The sequence below is a fragment of the Oncorhynchus masou genome, chromosome 28 (assembly GCF_036934945.1).
Source record: "Oncorhynchus masou masou isolate Uvic2021 chromosome 28, UVic_Omas_1.1, whole genome shotgun sequence".
Classification (NCBI taxonomy): Eukaryota; Metazoa; Chordata; class Actinopteri; order Salmoniformes; family Salmonidae; genus Oncorhynchus; species Oncorhynchus masou.
The window spans coordinates 47,038,155-47,057,676 of NC_088239.1; the positions used below are offsets into that span (position 1 = coordinate 47,038,155).

Below are 19,522 nucleotides of genomic sequence, written 5' to 3' on the forward strand. Positions count from 1 at the left end.
CCACTCTTCACTAAAAGGCACAAGACAGCTTGCTTGGATTTGCCAAAAGGCAACTAACCAGAAACAAGAGTCTCTGGTCTGATGAAACCAAGATTGAACTCTTTGGCCTGAATGCCAAGTGTCTCATGTCATGGAATATTCTAATCAAGTGAGAGACTGTCATTTCTTCAAACAATCATCTTTATTCAATATCGATCAATTATTGCAATTATGAGGCTGGTTTACCCCACACCCGTGGGTGTTGGACCGAGAAACCCAACCTTAACACAAATGCAAAGTACTATAAAGCTGACACTAAAAATGCTTGGTCATGTTTGGGTCCAACAGATGCAGATTGGGGCATCATAAGCAACTCTAGGTTAATCCGGTCATTATCTGCATAGGGTTTGTTGTCGTCATAACCCAATCCTGGTTTAGTTTCCAGATGCAAGGATGATTTTGAGACAATGAGGGATTGTTCTACTCCTAAACTATCCCTAGTAAACACATTATTGTCTAGGTAATGCAGTCTTTAACTCATTTGTCAGCTCAAGCCATCTCTGGTGCCAATACGCCAAGATTAGCTGCAGGGCTCTAGAGCGACCATAAAAACACAGACATCAGCATTAGCATAGAAAACACATACATTAGCATTAGCATAAGAAATGTCTTACTGTTAGTTAAATATAAATTGTTAACTATTAATATAAAATAAATTAGGTAAATACATAATCTTTCCCTCACACAAGTCTGGAGGAAACCTGGCACCATCCCTACGGTGAAGCATGGTGGCAGCATCACGCTACGGGGATGTTTTTCAGCGGCAGGGACTGGGAGACTAGTCAGGATCGAGGGAAAGGAGATTCTTGATGAAAACCTGCTCCAGAGTTTTTATTTTGTCATTATGGGTCAATGTGTGTAGATTGATTTAGGGGAGAGAAAAAAATAATTTAAATCCATTTTAGAATAAGGCTGCAATGTAACAAAATGTGGAAAAAGTCAAGGGGTCTGAATACTTTCTGAATACACTGTATATAGTCTTGATAACCCACAGAGACCCAGGTGTTGTAATAAAGTAAGCGTTATTTATTGAAAGAACAGTACATTTTAGTTCCAGTGAAGTTCATGTCAAGTCATTCATCGCCAACTGCAAAAAAACACCACATGGCCAAAAAAACTGAAACAGTGTAAATACTGTAGAAATTCCATGCATTACAATAAGACGTTGCTTCAAGCAATGTCCATTTGTGGAGCAGTGTACTTGTGTGTAATATTTCAAATGTGTGCTGGTTTCAATTTTTGCAGGAAGTCCATAGTATACTAGGAAGAGAGGGGGGTTAGGTACTGATGTAATCCTTCCCTTCACAACAGAATTAACACAAAATAATGTTCAAAGGAGATAAAATATATATAAAATGGAAAAAGGCAAGCAACTTCAAATTTGCTAATATACAAGGTTTCTGTAAAAGATTTTCAAGTAATGATGGAACTGGGAAAAACAACGGCTTGGGCAAACATTTTTTTTATTGAACGTTGTAGGCTATCAAGATTATTATATTTTTAATGCACCAGGAATAAACATTGTAATGAACACAATTAAATGTAATAAATACAATTTTATGCAGTGTACGAGGAATAAAAACATATCAAAACGATGCATAAAAATGTATTCCTAGACGGAGATGGCAGTGGACCATTCCAGATGGGTAAATGTCTCTGCTGGATATTAGGATGTTCTGCCATTCATATTGATCCATAGATGGCTGATAAAAATAAAATGAAACAAATAAAAATCGACATAATTTACCTGAATATGGAAAGTAAAGCATATATTATCTCTTTATAACGTCTAAAAAATTAAACGACTTTACAAATCTGTGCATTTCTAAAAATATACTCCTCAAAATTGTGAGCTCTTCAAAACATATAGAAAAATATCCCAGAGTTTTATGTGTAAAAAAGACTGTGGGTCATGTACAAGTGATCTGTGATACAGAGTTAAGAGCAGGTTGACCTTTATTGTCATGAGTTTTGCCCCGGAGGCAGAACTGAACGGTTTCCGCTAGATGGGCCAGCTGCAAAGTCAAATTTGGTAAAATAATACAAATGTATGAAAACAAAAATGTGCTTTTTGGTCTTCATTTAAAAAAAAAAATTCAACTTCATAATCATCATCTCCAGCACCACCTCAACATCAACATATGTGAAAATGGCACATTTCTATGTTTTGTATTAAAAAACCTAGAGGAAGATGTGTTTCCAATGACATCATCAACCAATTCGTAGACAATTGGTAGGCAACGCCTACTCACAATTGGTTAAAGTCCCACGATGCACACCGATGTCGTCATCGGAAACACTTATCTTCCACTATATTTTTCACTACAAAACATAGAAACGCATACATTTCATATATGTTGATGTTGGGGTAGTGCAGACAATGAATACGAAGTTGAAAAATGTTGAAATGTCCCTTTAACGTTAGGCATTAGGGTGAGCAGTATGGTTAAGGTTTTAAATCAGATTTTATGACATTGTGACTGTGCCAGCTAGTGTGACCACTGCAGAGCTGCTCGAGTCATCTCAATAAATGCCAACCGGCGAGTTAAGAGAGAACAATCAGGGTTCTTTATCCAACGACATCACAGAAAACGGTGATATTTATTCATCTATAACTAGGAACAGGAGTTTTTCCTGACCATGCGATCTGACCAGGAAAAGCCCTAGACCCTACCTATGACGTCATCTAATAAAAACATTGCTATATGTTGGCAGAGGAGCGTAGAACGTGGAACCTCTTCAGGGTCATGCGGATGGAACCCAGGTCACGGTTTACGCTCTCTAGACGCTTCTCTAAGGCCACCTGAGGAGTAGGGGAAACAGTCATTTGGTTGGAATAGCATAAACATTCACACATAGGGTACACAAAAGATCTTTGTTTTAAAGTAATATCCCCATCTATACTATTCAATTACCTCACACGAGTCCATTTCATCAAACAAACACATTCATGACAAAAGAAAAGATCACATTGAGTCTAGGGATGAACAATCTATCAGTAAGCATATCGGAATCGGACGATAGTAGCTAAAATTGCAAACATCGGCGTCGGCCTGATGTCTAGTTTAATGCCGATGGGAAAAACCGAAGTCAAAGCTGACGTGCACACCTATATAGACAGATGAAGTCGGAAGTTTACATACACCTTAGCCAACTACATTTAAACTCAGTTCTATTTCACCAGACCAGAGGACATTTCTCCAAAAAGTACGATCTTTGTCCCCATGTGAAGTTGCAAACCATAGTCTGGCTTTTTTATGGTGGTTTTGGAGCAGTGGCTTTTTCATTGCTGAGCTGCCTTTCAGGTTACGTCGACATAGGACTAATTTCACTGTGGATATAGATACTTTTGTACCCTTTTCCTCCAGAATCTTCAGAAGGTCCTTTGCTGTTGTTCTGGGATTGATATGCACTTTACGCACGAAAGTACATTCATCTCTAGGAGACTGAACACGTCTCCTTCCTGTGCGGTATGACAGCTGCGTGGTCACATGGTGTTTATGCTTGTGTGCTATTGTTTGTACAGATGAACGTGGTACCAACAGGCATTTGGAAATTGCTCCCAAGAATGAACCAGACTTGCGGAGGTCTACAATTTGTTTTTGAGGTCTTGGCTGATTTCTTTTGATTTTCCCATGATGTAAAGCAAAGAGGCACTGAGTTTGACTCAAATTATGTCAATTAGCCTATTTTCTGGACTTTTCCACGCTGTTTAAAGGCACAGTCAACTTAGTGTCTATAAACAATTGTTGGAAAATTGACTTGTGTCATGCACAAAGTAGATGTCCTAACCAACTTGCCAAAACTATAGTTTGTTAACAAGAAATGTGTGAAGTGGTTGAAAAACGAGTTTTAATGACGCCAACCTAAGTGTATGTAAACTTCCGACTTCAACTGTAGGTAGATGACGTAATGACGCCACGAAAAATACAGCGCTACACAGAACAAAAGCAGAAAAATACTAAGCGCGCACTTCCAACAACTAAAGTTCAAGTTCAAGTCGAGCAGTCAGAAAATTTCAGCGAGACAACTCAAAAGGCAAAATCCATTAACGTCAAGATAATGGAATTCATTGCCCTTGACAATCAACCGTTCTCTGTCATGGATGATGTTGGCTTTCGCCGACTGATCGAGCACCTTGAGCCCCGGTACACACTACCAAGTAGGCGCTATTATTTGGATGTTGCCCTACCGGAGTTACACAGTATTGTTGAAATGCACATCTATGAACTACTGCTATTAGCTTCGCGACTGACATTTGGACCAGCGATGTCAGCCCCATGAGCATACTGAGTCTGACAGCATGCTCAAGAATGTGCTGGTTCTCATACCGCTGCTGCCATTTCAATGGCATTTGAGAACATCTTGAAAACGTGAACACACTCCTAGCGCCATTCTAACAACTGAATGGAGAAATAAGCTCATCAACTGCGTCTGCAGCAGACGTGATACACTCTGTCCTGGCATTGAAACGCCTGCTCAACAAAACTGCCGACACAGACCGTGGGGTTAACTTGGAAAAGTACTCTACTAGAGGCTGTGAACAAGCGATTCGGTGGCATTCTCTCTGAGCCTCTTTACTGTGTCGCCACCATGCTCGATACTAGGTACAAGGACCACTACTTCTTTAACATGCATTCTCTCTGAGCATCTTTACTGTGTCACCACCATGCTCGATGCTAGGTACTAGGACCGCTACTTCGATGCAGACAAGAAAACAGGGTTTACGTGAAATGTTACAGACACAGCCCGGACAAGATGAAAACGGACAGAGTGACAGTGCGCACCGAGGAAGAGGAGCCATGACAGAAGAGGCCACGGGCAGACAGAGCTGAAACTTCACAGCTTGACATGTATGATAAAATCCTGGTTGAGACTGAACAAATTAACGAAACAGCACAGCAAGTAAAATAAATAGGTTTTGATTATGTTTTACTGGAAATGGGGACATACGTAAATGCCAACGAAATAACTTTGTTGTCAGTGTTTCAACTGTTTAACTGTACTAGAATGCTTAAAAGGCCGCTACAATTTTAAATATCTGTATCGTTTCTTTTTTTGGCATATCGGATATCGGCCAAAAGTTTTATATCAGTGCCCTAATTTAGACCCAATCACGCCTCACTAATATGTAACGAGGCCCTGCATGGTTTGGTGCGTGTGACTGTGACCTTACCTCATCTAACCTGGTCTGCAGGCTCACCCTCCCACCAGATCCAGGCATCCGGCTCAACGCTGACTCAATCTGCACAAAACACACCCAAATGAATTAATTACATAAATAAATATAAACTAACCAACAATTTCACAGCACTAAGATTAAATCAGATGAACCAAGCAGGCAGGCCGCGCTGTGCGTGTTGTCCTAGGCAGAGGCGGGAGGATACTTAAGGCTGCTGAAGGGTAAAGGGAAGGAGAAAGGAGTTAGCACCCCTCAGTCATAACAGAGCAGGAGAGGCAGGACAGAGCTGGAAAGGACAGAGTAGGACAGGAAAGAAGGGGGGGGGGGGGGGTATATGAACCCAGCTATAAATAGACATTGAGAGAGGAGTGGTTATAAAATCATAAAGCCAGGTAATACTGTAGAACAGATCCAATAGAGATTAGTGAGGTGTGATGTCAAAGGACTGCCTCGGTCATTGATAGATATACGACATCAATAAAATAGGACTACATCATCGACTACAGCTCAGCCTTCAAACACCATAGTACCCTCCAAGCTCATCATTAAGCTTGGGGCCCTGTGTCTGAACCCCGCCCTGTGCAACAGGGTCCTGGACTTCCTGACAGGCCGCCCCCGGGTGGTGAAGGTAGGAAACAACACCTCCACTACACTGATCCTCAACACAGGTGCCCCACAAGGGTGCGTGCTCAGTCCCCTCCTGTACTCCCTGTTCACCCTTGACCGCTGCGCCACGCACGCCTCCAACTCAATCATCAAGTTTGTAGACGTCACAACAGTGGTAGGCCTGATCACCAACAATGTCGAGACAGCCAACAGGGAGGAGGTGGGGGCCCTGGTGGATTGGTGCCAGGAAAATAACCTCTCAATCAAGCTCAACAAACCCAGGAGCTGATTGTGGACTTCAGGAGACAGCAGAGGGAGCACGCCCCCATCCACAAGAGATTGAAAAACAGCTTCTATCTCAAGGCCATCAGACTGTTAAATAGCCATCACTAGCCGGCCCCCTACTCATTTCATTTGTACATATCGTATTCTAGTCAAATCAATCCTATTCAACTATTGCTGTAATTATACACTGTACTATCCTAAAGATATACTAAATATTCTATCCACATACTCTCCATATATCCCACCACATACACATATATACAGTACCAGTAAAACGTTGACACACCTACTCATTCCAGGGTTTCTCTTTATTTGTACTATTTTCTACATTGTAGAACAATAGTGAAGACATCAAAACTATGAAATAACACATGAAATCATGTCGTAACCAAAGAAGTGTTCAACAAACTTTATATTTGGAGATTCTTCAAAGTAGCCACCCATTGCCTTGACGACAGCTTTGCACTTCGCGTCATACCCAAGACGGCTGCAATCACTGCCAAAGGTGTTCCACAAAGTACTGAGGAAAGGGTCTGAATACTTATGTTTTTTAAGTTTATCCGTTTGTTTTTTTTCAATATAAACTCGCAACCATTTCTAAAAACCTGTTTTTGCTTTGTCATTATGAGGTATTGTGTGTATATTGATTAGGGAAAAAAACAATTTAATACATTTTAGAATAAGGCTGTAACATAACAAAATGTGGAATAAGTCAAGGGGTCTAAATACTTTCCGAATGCACCATAATTATACTCTGGACTCTGACATTGATTGTCCTAATATTATATATTTCTTTATTCCATAGTTGTACTTTTAGATGTGTGTATTGTTGTGAATTATTAGATATAACTGCACTGTTGGAGCTAGGAACACAATCATTTCGCTACACCTACAGGGCAGCAGGTAGCCTAGTGGTTAGAGCTTTGGGCCAGTAACTGAAAGGTTGCAGGTTGCTGGATCGAATCCCTGAGCTGAAAAGGTAAAAAGCTGGCAGTTAACCCACTGTTCCCCCGGGCGCCGAAGACGTGTATGTCGATTACAGCAGCCCCCCGCACCTCTCTGATACAGAGGGGTTGGGTTAAATGGGGAAGACACATTTCAGTTGAATGCATTCAGTAACGTCATGCTAAATGTGTGTATGCAACCAATAAAATATGATTTGATTTAAAGCAGTGCAATAAAAACACAAACTCAACTCTTAGCCCCAGTCCCTTGGAACTCCCAGTAGATTTGAAAGGGTTTGGATGGATATGATATGCTAATAATGGTCTGGTAGGCCAATTCCATTACATTGCTTATGGTCATGCAATCTTTACAGATCTACTGGGCTGTCTCTGGCTAGGGGTTTAGGTATGGGTAAAAAGGCATTTTATGCTTGGTCTTGTTGATATTGTACATCGCTAGTGAGCAGAATGTCCTCTCTATTGTGAGGGTCTAGATTAATAACAAAAGCCTTGTAACAGTCTGTCTCACCTGTTGTTTCTCCATAGTGAGCTCGTCAAACAGCCTCTCAGCATCGGCCAGAGAGTGGAGGTCTGTCCCGGGGTCCTGGAGGTCTGAGCCTAACCCCCCAGCCCCCTGCTCCTCCCAGCCCAGCCCACACACCCCCTCCTGGGGCTCAACACTGCCCGATGACTCAACTGAACCACCAGATGACCGCTGGGTGGCTGGAGGAGAGAGAGAGAACGAGAGAAAGACGGTAGTAGTGTCCCCCTTGGCATTTTTCCTATTTTGTTGCATTACAACGTGTAATTTAAATTGATTTTTATTTGGATTAGTGAAATTAAGTTTAAAAATTGTTTTAAAAAAAAAAATACAAAAAAAAATACAAAACGGAAAAGTGGTGCATGCATATGTATTCACCCCTTTGCTATGAAGCCCTTAAATAAGATCTGGTGCAACCAATTACCTTCAGAAGTCACATAATTAGTTAAATAAAGTCCACCTGTGTGCAATCTAAGTGTCACATGATCTGTCACATGGTCTCAGTATATATACGCCTGTTCTGAAAGGCCCCAGAGTCTGCAACACAACTAAGCAAGGGGCACCACCAAGCAAGAGGCACCATGAAGACCAAGGAGCTCTCCAAACAGGTCAGGGACAAAGTTGTGGAGAAGTACAGATCAGGGTTGGATTATAAAAAATATCAGAAACTTTGAACATCCCACGGAGCACCATTAAATGCATTATTCAAAAATGGAAAGAATATGGCACCACAACAAACCTGCCAAGAGGGCTACCCACCAAAAAAAACTTACAGACCAGGCAAGGAGGGCATTAATCAGAGAGGCAAGAAAGAGACAAAAGATAACACTGAAGGAGCTGCAAAGCTTCACAGCGAAGATTGGAGTATCTGTCCATAGAACCACTTTAAGCCTTACACTCCACAGAGCTGGGCTTTACGGAAGAGTAGACCGGAAAAATCCCTTGCTTAAAGAAAAAAATAAGCAAACACGTTTGGTGTTCGCCAAAAGGCATGAGGGAGACTTCCCAAACATATGGAAGAAGGTACTCTGGTCAGATGAGACTAAAATTGAGCTTTTTGGCCATCAAGGAAAACTATGTCTGGTGCAAACCCAACACCTATCACCACCCCGAGAATATCATCCCCACAGTGAAGCATGGTGGTGGCAGCATCATGCTGTGGGGATGCTTTTCATCGTCAGGGACTGAGAAACTGTTCAGAATTGAAGGAATGATGGATGGCGCTAAATACAGGGAAATTATTGAGGGAAACCTGTTTCAGTCTTCAAGAGGTTCATCTTCCAGCAGGACAATGACCCTAAGCATACTGCTAAAACAACATTTGAGTGGTTTAAGGGGAAACATTTAAATTAGAGGTCGGCCGATTTCAAGTTTTCATAACAATCGGTAATCAGCATTTGTGGACGCCGATTACATTGCACTCCACGAGGAGGCTGACCACCTGTTACGTCAGTGCAGCAAGGAACCAAGGTAAGTTGCTAGCTAGCATTAAATGTATCTTATAAAAAAACAATCTTAACATAATCACTAGTTAACTACACATGATTGATAATATTACTAGTTTAAGTAGCTTGTCCTGCATTGCAAATAATCAAATGTGGTGCCTTTTAATTTATCATCAAATCACAGCCTACTTTGCCAAACGGGTGATTATTTAACAAACGCATTCGCGAAAAAAGCTCTGTAGTTGCACCAATGGACCTAACCATAATCATCAACGCCTTTCTTAAAATCAATAGACAAGCATTTTTTTTTTAAACCTGCATATTTAGTTAAAAGAAATTCACGTTAGCAGGCAATATTAACTAGGGAAATTGTGTTGCTTCTCTGGCGCTCTATGCAAGCAGAGTCAGGGTATATGCAGCAGTTTGGGCCGCCTGGCTCGTTGTGAACTGTGTGAAGACTATTTCTTCCGAACAAGGCAGGGTAGCCTAGTGGTTAGAGCGTTGGGCTAGTAACCGGAAGGTTGCAAGTTCAAATCCCCGAGCTGACAAGGTACAAATCTGTCGTTCTGCCCCTGAACAGGCAGTTAACCCACTGTTCCTTGGCCGTCATTGAACATAAGAATTTGTTCTTAACAGACTTGCCTGGTTAAATAAAGGTAAAATAATAATTTAAAAAATAATAAAAAAGACCGTAATTAATTTGCCAGAATTTTACATAATTATGACATAACATTGAAGGTTGTACAATGTAACAGCAACATTTAGACTTATGGATGCCACCCGTTCGATAAAATACAAAACGGTTCCGTATTTCACTGAAAGAATAAAAGTTTTGTTTTCGAAATGATAGGTAATTAATATGGTAAAATCTGGAAACTAAGGCTCGTATGTCTGTGTTTATTATAATTAAGTCTATGATTAGATAGAGCAGTCTAACTGAGTGGTGGTAGGCAGCAACAGGCTCGTAAGCATTCATTCAAACAGCAGCTCTTAGCAATGCTGGGATGCACAGCGCTGTTTATGACCTCAAGCCTATTATCAACTCCCGAGATTAGGCTGGCAATACTATAGTGCCTATAAGAACATCCAATAGTCAAAGGTATATGAAACAAATGGTAGAGAGAGAAATAGTCCTATAATAACTACAACCTAAAACTTCTTAACTGGGAATATTGAACACTAATGTTAAAAGGAACCACCAGCGTTCATATGTTCTCATGTTCCGAGCAAGGAACTTATTTGTAAGTCGCTCTGGATAAGAGCGTCTGCTAAATGACTTAAATGTAAAATGTAAATGTAAACTTTAGCTTTTTTACATGGCACATATTGCACTTTCTTGCTTCTCCAACACTGTGTTTTTGCATTATTTAAACCCAATTGAACAGGTTTCATTATTTATTTGAGAATAAATAGATTTTTATTTATGTATTATATTAAGTTAAAATAAGTGTTCATTTGGTATTGTTGTAATTGCCATTATTACAAATATATATATATATATATATATATAAAAAATATACAAAATTACAATAAATAAGAAACAAATCAGCCGATTAATCGGTATCGGCTTTTTTTTGGTCCTCCAATAATTGGTTTCGGTGTTGAAAATCATAATCAGTCTACCTCTAATTTAAATGTCTTGGAATGGCCTAGTCAAAGCCCAGACCTCAATTCAACTGAGAATTTGTAGTATGACTTAAAGATCGCTGTACACTAGCGGAACCCATCCAATTTGAAGGAGCTGGAGCAGTTTTGCCTTGAAGAATGGGCAAGAATCTCAGTGGCTAGATGTGCCAAGCTTATAGAGACATACCCCAAGAGACTTACTGCTGCAAAAGGTGGCTCTACAAAGTATTGACTTTGGGGGGGGGGTGAATAGTTATGCATGCTCAAGTTATTTCTTGTTTGTTTCACACAAAAATATTTTGCATCTTCAAAGCGGTAGGGATGTTGTGTAAATCAAACGATACCCCCCCCCAAAAAAAATCTATTCTTATTCCAGGTTGTAAAGCAACAAAATAGGAAAAAAGCCAAGGGGGTGAATACTTTCGCAAGCCACTGTATTCCACTGAACACACTAACCAGGTGTCAAGAGTGTAAAACAACATTGTTTCTTTTACCTTCTGAAAACAGTCTCTTCCTGGGGCTGGAGTTGTGGAAGGAGTGGTGTCTCTGGTCTGATGCCACGTCAAACCTGAAACGGACAATCACAAACCTTAACTCTGAGGCTAAAACACATCAAACACAGTAGGGAAAATGTGTCAGGAATAATGAGACACAATAGCTAAAAAAGACACACCTGTAATGAACAGGATGAAAACAAATCAAGGGTGCACAGATTCAGCTTAGGACCGGTCCTGTCGTCCAAGGGTACTTAACCTCGTACCTGTTGTGTAGCTGCTGTTGTCGTGGTGGTGGGTTGCCAAAGGCAGTGGAGTAGTTCTCTGTAGGACAGCGTTTGGGGCTGGATTTAGCCGACTGAGGCGTCATCAGGGTCTCTCTCTTAGCTAGAACATAACACTAGATAAGTTCAATAACCCTACACAATGAACTACACAAAGAAATAGCAGTGAAAATGACATGACGCACTGGGTGTGGTAGGGGGGAAGGTGGCCCTCTGGGCGCGGGGGGGCAGAGAGGAGGACCTGTGGCCTTCTGGAGACAGACTTCTCTGGGCTCTCAGCAGACACACTCCCCTGAATGTCCCAGACGCAGCCCTTCCAGGAGAAGCCACACCCTGGGGAGGTCCATCCCTGCCTCCATTCAGACAGACCATGCCTCTTTCAGATCCGGACGCACCACTCTCCTGTCCAGTCTCGCCCCTGTCCTGTGTTGGTGGTTCTCTGTGGTTTCTCTCTACGAAGCCAACAGTAGGCCTCCGGCTACCCAGCCCTGCAACACAGACAGATACATAGAGACAGCTAGTTAATAATAATCGTGTCCCCTTTGGGGAAATCTGTCTTGCATCTCAACAAACACCACCACAGCACAGCATCATCACATAAGTTAAAGTATATAGCTCAAAAACAGACTAACAATCAAAAGACTTCAGAGTAGACTAGAGAATCAAACACGTCCTCTAGCTTTTAGAGAACTTTCTTAGAACTGACAAGATCATGTTAGTTTGCAAAAATCACTAAATTTTCACGAGACAGAAAAGCTTAAAATGCTGGTTTCAGATTAACTAAAAAAAAAACATATCCAAAAGGCTGAGGGGAGAATACAACCTCCAACTTTATGACTGGAGCAAATGACTGAGTTATGCTATACTGTTCTAGCACTGTGCTGAGGATGGAGTGAAGAGAATGAGTTGGTGAGTAAGCGGAGGGCCTACTGTGGGATGAGGAGTGTGTCTTACTGGAGGCCAGTGAGAGTGAGTCAGAGGTACTGTGGCTGGTCTTACAGGGGGCCCGGTCCTCAGTGGTTCTGTTCTCATCCAGCTCTATCAGGGCCCTCATCAGTGGGGTCAGAGGCCCCCGAGTCTCCCTCACAACCTCACCCCTTTCCTGCTCACGCTCTGGAGGGGACAAACACCTACAGGACAAAACAGGACCCGGGTGAGTTAAACTGGTCCGATTTTTAATCAGGGTTAAATCAAGGGGAAAGGGGATTAAGAGGAGGTATTCCAAAGTTAACACTGCAACCATACCTCCTGCTGCCAGTGTGGTCTGTAAAGTGGCCCGAGCTGCCTGATTGGTCAGTTTGAGGGCAAGGAGACTTCCTGTAACTCTGCGATTGGTCAGTTTGAGGACTGGGAGACTTCCTGGTGCTGTGTGATTGGTCAGTTTGAGGGCAAGGAGAAATTCTATAGGTGGATTCTGGTTGCCAAGGGTGTTTGCTGGGCGAAAGCAACAGGTCCGGATGGTGGTACAGACTGGAGAGGGATAACAGTAACAACAGCTACAGTCAGACAAACAGACAGGAGAGGGTTAACAACAGTGACAACAGCTAGAGTCAGACAGAGAGACAGGAGAGGGTTAATAATAATAATAACGGCTATAGGTCAGACCTGCTTTGGGACCTAACAGAAGCACAACATGTATGCATACGTGGAGGAGAGGAGACCGTACCCAGCTCCAGAAGGCTGTGTGTGGTTGTGGACAGCCTGGCGACTCCTGGCCTGGTTCTCATGCTCCAGCTGATTCACCTGGCTCTCCAGCTTACAGACCACCCTGAGGCGGGCCACAGACATTTACAGGAAAGAGAGTGTGGGTGATCGAGACATGTCAAATACAGGATCGCCACCGGTGCTGGGACAAAACACACTGATGAAGAAAGAAAAACTGGCACATGATACATCTATTCTTTGTTTGCCAAAATAGATAGTCACACCAAAAGAAAATAACTCCTCTCTCAGTCAAAAGGGATTCTTCAATCTGTCACTCTTGGCCCGTATCCACAAAACATCAGGGAAAACGTCCAAGGAATCATGTTAAAAGCTGTTTTAAGACGACAACAAAAGCTCCCAGCTCAGAGGTTTTAGGATCATTTTATTGACTGTCACACAGGGTTATCATCTGTAGACGGCTGTGCAAAGAAAATCTATTAAATCCTTTTAAATCTCAGGCTGTAACAACAAACTGTGGAATTAAGTCAAGGGGTTTGAATACTTTCTGAAGGCACTGTAGGTAATTCAATAATCAAAAAGAAAAACATGTTTATTTATTAGCCTCGTGGTTCTAAGTATTTAGGCATGTCATATAAAATATAGGCCACACGTGAAATCATTTTCAAAAGCGCAAGAGATACTGTTGCATGTAGGTCCAGATTATTTATGGAGTGATCATATAAAAATATCAAAACATTTTAACACCACCAAAGCAATTGCTTGTGGCACGGGAACCACTGACTCACTGCATTTCTCCATTGTTAAAAACCCTTTCTGGTAACTTAACAGGTTAAGACAGCTTATGAGCTCTCCTAAATATCTGTCGACTAGGTGGAACTGGAACTTAAGACTAAAGAGGCTTCATGCATAGCTTTGATTTTGAGCAATAAGAGTAGGAGTGAAGTCTCTATTCGCTGCACTTACGACACATTTCCTACTCTGATGTACATTGTGGATACGGCCTTTCTCCTCCTCCTGTTCCTCCTTTTGACCGTCTTTGCTATTTGAGAGGATGGCTACGGGCTGCTGGTGGGAGATGGGTAGGAGGCTTGACCAAATCTGTACATTCAATTATATTTTCTTTTTTCTTTTTTTAAATCATGGGCTGGAGCTCCTTGTGTGGTGTTGACTGTGTTTGTTGTGTCTGTCCTGTTTGTGGATGTTCTGACAATTCTAAATATAAAATCACCCCAAAAAATGTGGTCACTCTGGTAACACTGGGGGTGTCAAAAACACTCAACAACTGGATGTCCGATTCGGACAAATTACATGACTCTGAAAGTAATTGAAATACCCAAAATAGTATTTGAACCCAGGTCTGATCATGACAAAACATTTCAAAGTAAATATCTTCACATTTTCTCTTTGAAAATAAAAGTAGCTGAATATTGGAATGTGTTTGGAAATACACTTGGAAAGTATTGGCATCTATTTGAAAATACTCAAATACACAAGACGCTTGAATTTGAAAACACCTTCAAATAGAACTAGATTTTCGACCACGTTATTTGAAAATACTCAAATAGGGCTATTTTTTTAACCCAGGTCTAGTTATGATTTATCCAGCATATCTACCTTGTTGATGTTGGTTTTCAGGTCTTGGTGTTGGATGCTTGATGTTACCTTTTTAGTTCAGAAACCTGCTCGTTGGCATCAAACAGCTTGTTCTCTGTAGACACCAGGTTGTCCTGTTGATAGAGAACAAAAAGATTAGAACCAGAACAACGTGTCACCTGTTATTCTTGAGGTGGAATAACACCGAAAAGGACAATAGATTATACTAATAGAATAGTTCTGTTACCTTAACCCCCCCGTGGTCTTTCTTCAGAGAGTCATACTCTCCCAGAAGCTAGGGAGACCAAAAACACACAACCCCTGAGTCATCATGACCACACACACACACCGGAGTGTGTCTATTAAACCTTTAAACCTTAAACCAAATAGCTTATTACAAGGTCCCTTGCACACATCCAGCGGGTACTGAAATAGCTGCTCAAATAAGAGACTGGTGTAAGAGACGTAGAGGTAATGTTCTCCAGATGTTCTGTAGGACATCTCCCAAACTACAACACCTAGAAAGTAGTCTTTCCCAGAGGGTCAGAGACCAGAGATTTCAGTTGGTTTACTTAGCTAGTCTGGTATAACGTCAGAACTCACGTCTTGCAGCATCTTGTACTCCCTCTCCCTCCTGGCCTCCTTATCTTGCGTTTCTCTGCAGGCATTCTCCAAAGCCTCCTCTAGCTGCCGGACCCGGGTCCTGAGGCGGCCGGCCGAGGAGTCCTTCTCCCTGCCTGACTGCCTGCTTTCGTCCAATCGCTGCTGCAGGGACGTTGCCGTGGAGCAGGCTGTGTCGTAGCGCTCTGGCCAGTCAGCCTGAAAGAGACAGCAGAGCCCGTCACACACACACACACACACACACACACACACACACACACACACACACACACACACACACACACACACACCTCTAAGGGTATAACAGTATCCTACCAGTTGTTTCTCTAGGATGGTGTTCTTGTTCTCCAGCTCCTGGATACGGCCGCTTGCTTCAGATAGAGCTCGCTCTAGCTGAGCACACCTGGTAATATAACATCTACGACTTAGATCTCACACACACACCAACCTTCCCCCAAACACACCCACCCACACTCTCCACCACTACCTCTGTCTGAGTGTGTGGTTGCTCTGCTCCAGGTCGTGAGGCAAGTCTCTCAGGTCCAGTTTGTCCCGGAGGGCTTTGATCTCTGCCTCGTAGTAAGCCTTCAGATCAGCTACATGACGAGTGTGTTTCTCCCTCAGCTTCTCTCTCAACCTGGAGAAAGAGGGGAGAATAGAAAGTAGTTATTAGTACTCAGTATGTGTCAATTACCTTAGTTATTCTACTACTTGTTCCTCTGATGTATGCCCTAAATAATATTAGTGTGGCCCCAGAGGTGTCATGCCCATAGGGGGCCCATGTGCCCCCTCTGATTTCCCAGAATTTAAAAAAAGGGTTTAATTTGTTGGTTCTATGTAATACTACAGTGGTCTACAGTGGTTTACAGTAATATATAGCAATTTTATGAAGTTGGCTTTAGCTAGCCCAGATAGGTTCCCAATCACATCACCAGCTGCCAAGAAGCCATTTCAGGCAATCAAGTTAGTTTGACAAGCTAGCTACTCTATCTTAGCTAGCATGCCTGCTGGCAAGATTGGTAGACTTTAGAAAAGCAAGCAATTACTAAATGTACTGAAAAAGACACTCCTTTCAATCTTTTACCCAGATTTTAGTCATAAAAAATAACCACCAGTCAGGATACACACAGCTCAAGAAGTATGCTTAGATATGCAGAAAACGAAACATTTTTTTTACGTAGAATTAAGTATAATTATGGCTCTTGATTGCAGAACAAAAATTATTTCAAATTTATGAAAAATACAACTTGTCGACCTCTCAGCTATCCTCAGGGACTTTGTGCCCCTCAGATGTGTGGACTGCATGACGCCCCTGTGTGACCCAATATATAAAAACATAACCAGCCCTCTGGCCACTCACAGAGAGACGATCACAGGGTCTTCCAGTGACGCCGCTTTCTCCATACGGGGGCCGCTCCGGGAGTGTGTGTGAGAGTGCGTCTGCCTCCCAGACACAGCCAGTTGCTTCAGGGTGCTGGTGTGTGTGTGACTCCCCTCCTCCTCGCTGGCCTGAGTGACTAAGGCCTTGCGTTGCTGGCTGCTGGGGAGCATCAAGGGCTTGGAGGTAGAGGGGGGAGACGGGGCTGGTTTTATCCGAGGAGAGGCCACTCTGGCTAGGGTAGGTGCAACGGCGGAGAGGCTGGAGGCGTTGGAGGCGCAGTCTGTGTCCCCGGGGTTGGCACTGCCCTCGGCCATGCTATCTGGGCTGATGGGGGTGTCAACGCGGGGGTAGAGCTGCGGCTGGGTGGGGTAGGAGGGGCTGCTGAAGTGGGAGGGCGAGGTGAAGCCGGAGGTTCGATCTGATTGACGGAGCTGAATAGTGGGATCTAGAGTTAACACCTAGAACAAAGAGAAGGGTTAGAGCAGGTGTGTGTGTGTGTGTTAGACGATTTATTGTTTCTATTGTATACCGGGGTATTTTGAAATACCGACAGTATGATTTTCAATACTGTGGGTTGGGGACACCCCCGCCTCGTGGGGGCTGCCAGGGCACGTGCTACGCCACTGCTTATAACTGCAAGTATAACTTTAAGAAAAGTAAGATATGTCAAATTAATTATATCCAGCTCAGGGCTCCAGCTATGAATTTGGTTTACTAAATGTCAAGATCAAGCTTCTTGGGTACAGAAGAGACATTCAAATCTACTCCTGGATCAAGATCCCTGTTAACTAAATTGTTTTGTAAAACAAAAAAAACAATAATTATACAATTCTGGAAAAAATGTAAAAGACCACTGCAAAATTATGAGTTTTTCTGGTTTTACTATTTATAGGTATGTGTTTGGGTAAAATTAACATTTTTGTTTTATTCTATAAACTAAACTACTGACAACATTTCTCCCAAATTCCAAATAAAAATATTGTCAATAAGAGCATTTCTTTGCAGAAAATGACAACTGGTCAAAATAACAAAAAAGATGCAGGCCTCGAAGAATGCAAATAAAATAAATTCATATTCATTTTTAGACAACACAATACTAATGTTTTAACTTAGGAAGAATTCAGAAATCAATATCTGGAGGAATAACCCTGATTTTCAATCACAGCTTTCATGCGTCTTGGCATTCTCTCCACCAGTCTTTCACATTGATGTTGGGTGACTTTATGCCACTGCTGGCGCAAAAATTCAAGCAGCTCGGCTTAGTTTGATGGCTTGTGACCATCAATCTTCCTCTTGATCACATTCCAGAGGTTTTCAATGGGGTTCAGGTCTGGAGATTGGGCTGGTCATGACCTGGTGATCCTCCATCCACACCTTGATTGACCTGGCTGTGTGGCATGGAGCATTGTCCTGCTGGAAAAAAACAATCCTCAGAGTTGGGGAACATTGTCAAAGCAGAAGGAAGCAAGTTTTCTTCCAGGACAACCTTGTACGTGGCTTGATTCATGCGTCCTTCACAAAGACAAATCTTCCCGATTCCAGCCTTGCTGAAGCACCCCCAGATCCTCACCCAAATTGCACAGTGGGTGCGAGACCTGGAGTGGCCTACAAGCCACAGTTTCTTATTTTTTATTTTACCTTTATTTTACTAGGCAAGTCAGTTAAGAACAAATTCTTATTTTCAATGAGGGCCTAGGGACAGTGGGTTAACTGCCTGTTCAGGGGCAGAACGACAGATTTTGTACCTTGTCAGCTCGGGGATTCAAACATGCAACCTTTCGGTTACTAGTCCAACGCTCTAACCACTAGGCTACCCTGCCGCCCACAATGTCTGGCACCCACTGTGAAATGTTACATTTTTCCGGAAATGAAGTCCTGGAATTTTGCTTAAATTAATTTTTAAAAAGTTAGCTTATAAACAGTGAACCTTTTTGTGGGATACACATAAGGCAATTCTAGGTCTTGTGGCATACTTGGTTAAACTATTCCCAAATCAATGGAATTGCAACCCTCTGCATGCACAGTGCATTCTTCCATCACATGTACAGCTGAATCTCAACATCTCGCACACTAATGAGATGCTATTGAGCTCACACTACGACACCTTCTGGGCCAAGGACTTCATGCTTCCTGGTAAGTTTTGATTACAATACTGGGTGGGGTGAATATATGTTGTATGACATTCATGATCTTTTGTTAACAAGCCTACAGGAAAGTGTGTTTAAATAATTTCTAACTTGTTAACAATTTCTGCTAGTTAGTTTTTGCTACCATGTGGATTTTAGCTTGCTTGAGCCTGTTAACTTCTTTGGGGTCGGGGGCAATATTTTCACATCCAGATGAAAAGCATGCCCAGAGAAAACTGCCTGCTATTCAGGCCCAGATGCTAGGATATGCATATTATTAGTAGATTTGGATAGAAAACACTGAAGTTTCTAAAACTGTTTGAATGTGTCTAGTATAACAGAACCCATATGAACCCAGAAGTATAACAGAACCCATATGGCAGGCAAGAGCCTGAGAAAATATCCAACCAGGAAGTGGGAAATCTGAAGTTTGTAGGTTAAGTCTTAGCCTATCCAATATACAGTGTCTGTAGGGTCATATTGCACTTCCTAAGGCTTCCACTAGATGTCAACAGTATTTAGAACCTTGTTTCAGGCTTCTACTGTGAAGTGGGAGAGAATGAGAGCTGATTGAGTCATGTGTCTGCCAGAAGGCCATGTGCTCAGTCAGGCGGCCGCCCGTGAGTTAGCTCCGTTCCCTTTCATTTCTAAAGACAAAGGAGTTCTCCGGTTGAAACATTATTGAAGATT

The 19,522-nt window shown here is 42.3% G+C and overlaps 1 protein-coding gene across 3 annotated transcripts in view; it reads right to left on the minus strand.

The window, feature by feature from the left end:
* Positions 1 to 1,042: 1,042 nt before the first annotated feature.
* The window catches only part of LOC135517706 (M-phase phosphoprotein 9-like), a 28,610-nt gene continuing 10,130 nt past the window's right edge, over positions 1,043 to 19,522 (minus strand). For 2 of the 3 annotated variants that reach the window (XM_064942241.1, XM_064942242.1), the window contains exons 9-23: positions 16,686 to 17,164; positions 15,813 to 15,962; positions 15,641 to 15,728; positions 15,308 to 15,523; positions 14,952 to 14,999; positions 14,774 to 14,838; positions 13,113 to 13,214; positions 12,692 to 12,916; positions 12,401 to 12,576; positions 11,632 to 11,934; positions 11,429 to 11,549; positions 11,163 to 11,236; positions 7,586 to 7,779; positions 5,216 to 5,284; positions 1,043 to 2,842 (exon numbers count right to left, since the gene is read on the minus strand). In XM_064942241.1, coding sequence (XP_064798313.1) covers positions 2,741 to 2,842; positions 5,216 to 5,284; positions 7,586 to 7,779; positions 11,163 to 11,236; positions 11,429 to 11,549; positions 11,632 to 11,934; positions 12,401 to 12,576; positions 12,692 to 12,916; positions 13,113 to 13,214; positions 14,774 to 14,838; positions 14,952 to 14,999; positions 15,308 to 15,523; positions 15,641 to 15,728; positions 15,813 to 15,962; positions 16,686 to 17,164 — 2,412 coding nt within the window. In that variant the 3' untranslated portion in view covers positions 1,043 to 2,740. The remainder of the gene's footprint in view (positions 2,843 to 5,215; positions 5,285 to 7,585; positions 7,780 to 11,162; positions 11,237 to 11,428; positions 11,550 to 11,631; positions 11,935 to 12,400; positions 12,577 to 12,691; positions 12,917 to 13,112; positions 13,215 to 14,773; positions 14,839 to 14,951; positions 15,000 to 15,307; positions 15,524 to 15,640; positions 15,729 to 15,812; positions 15,963 to 16,685; positions 17,165 to 19,522) is intronic. The other variant, XM_064942243.1, reaches the window with a different exon arrangement.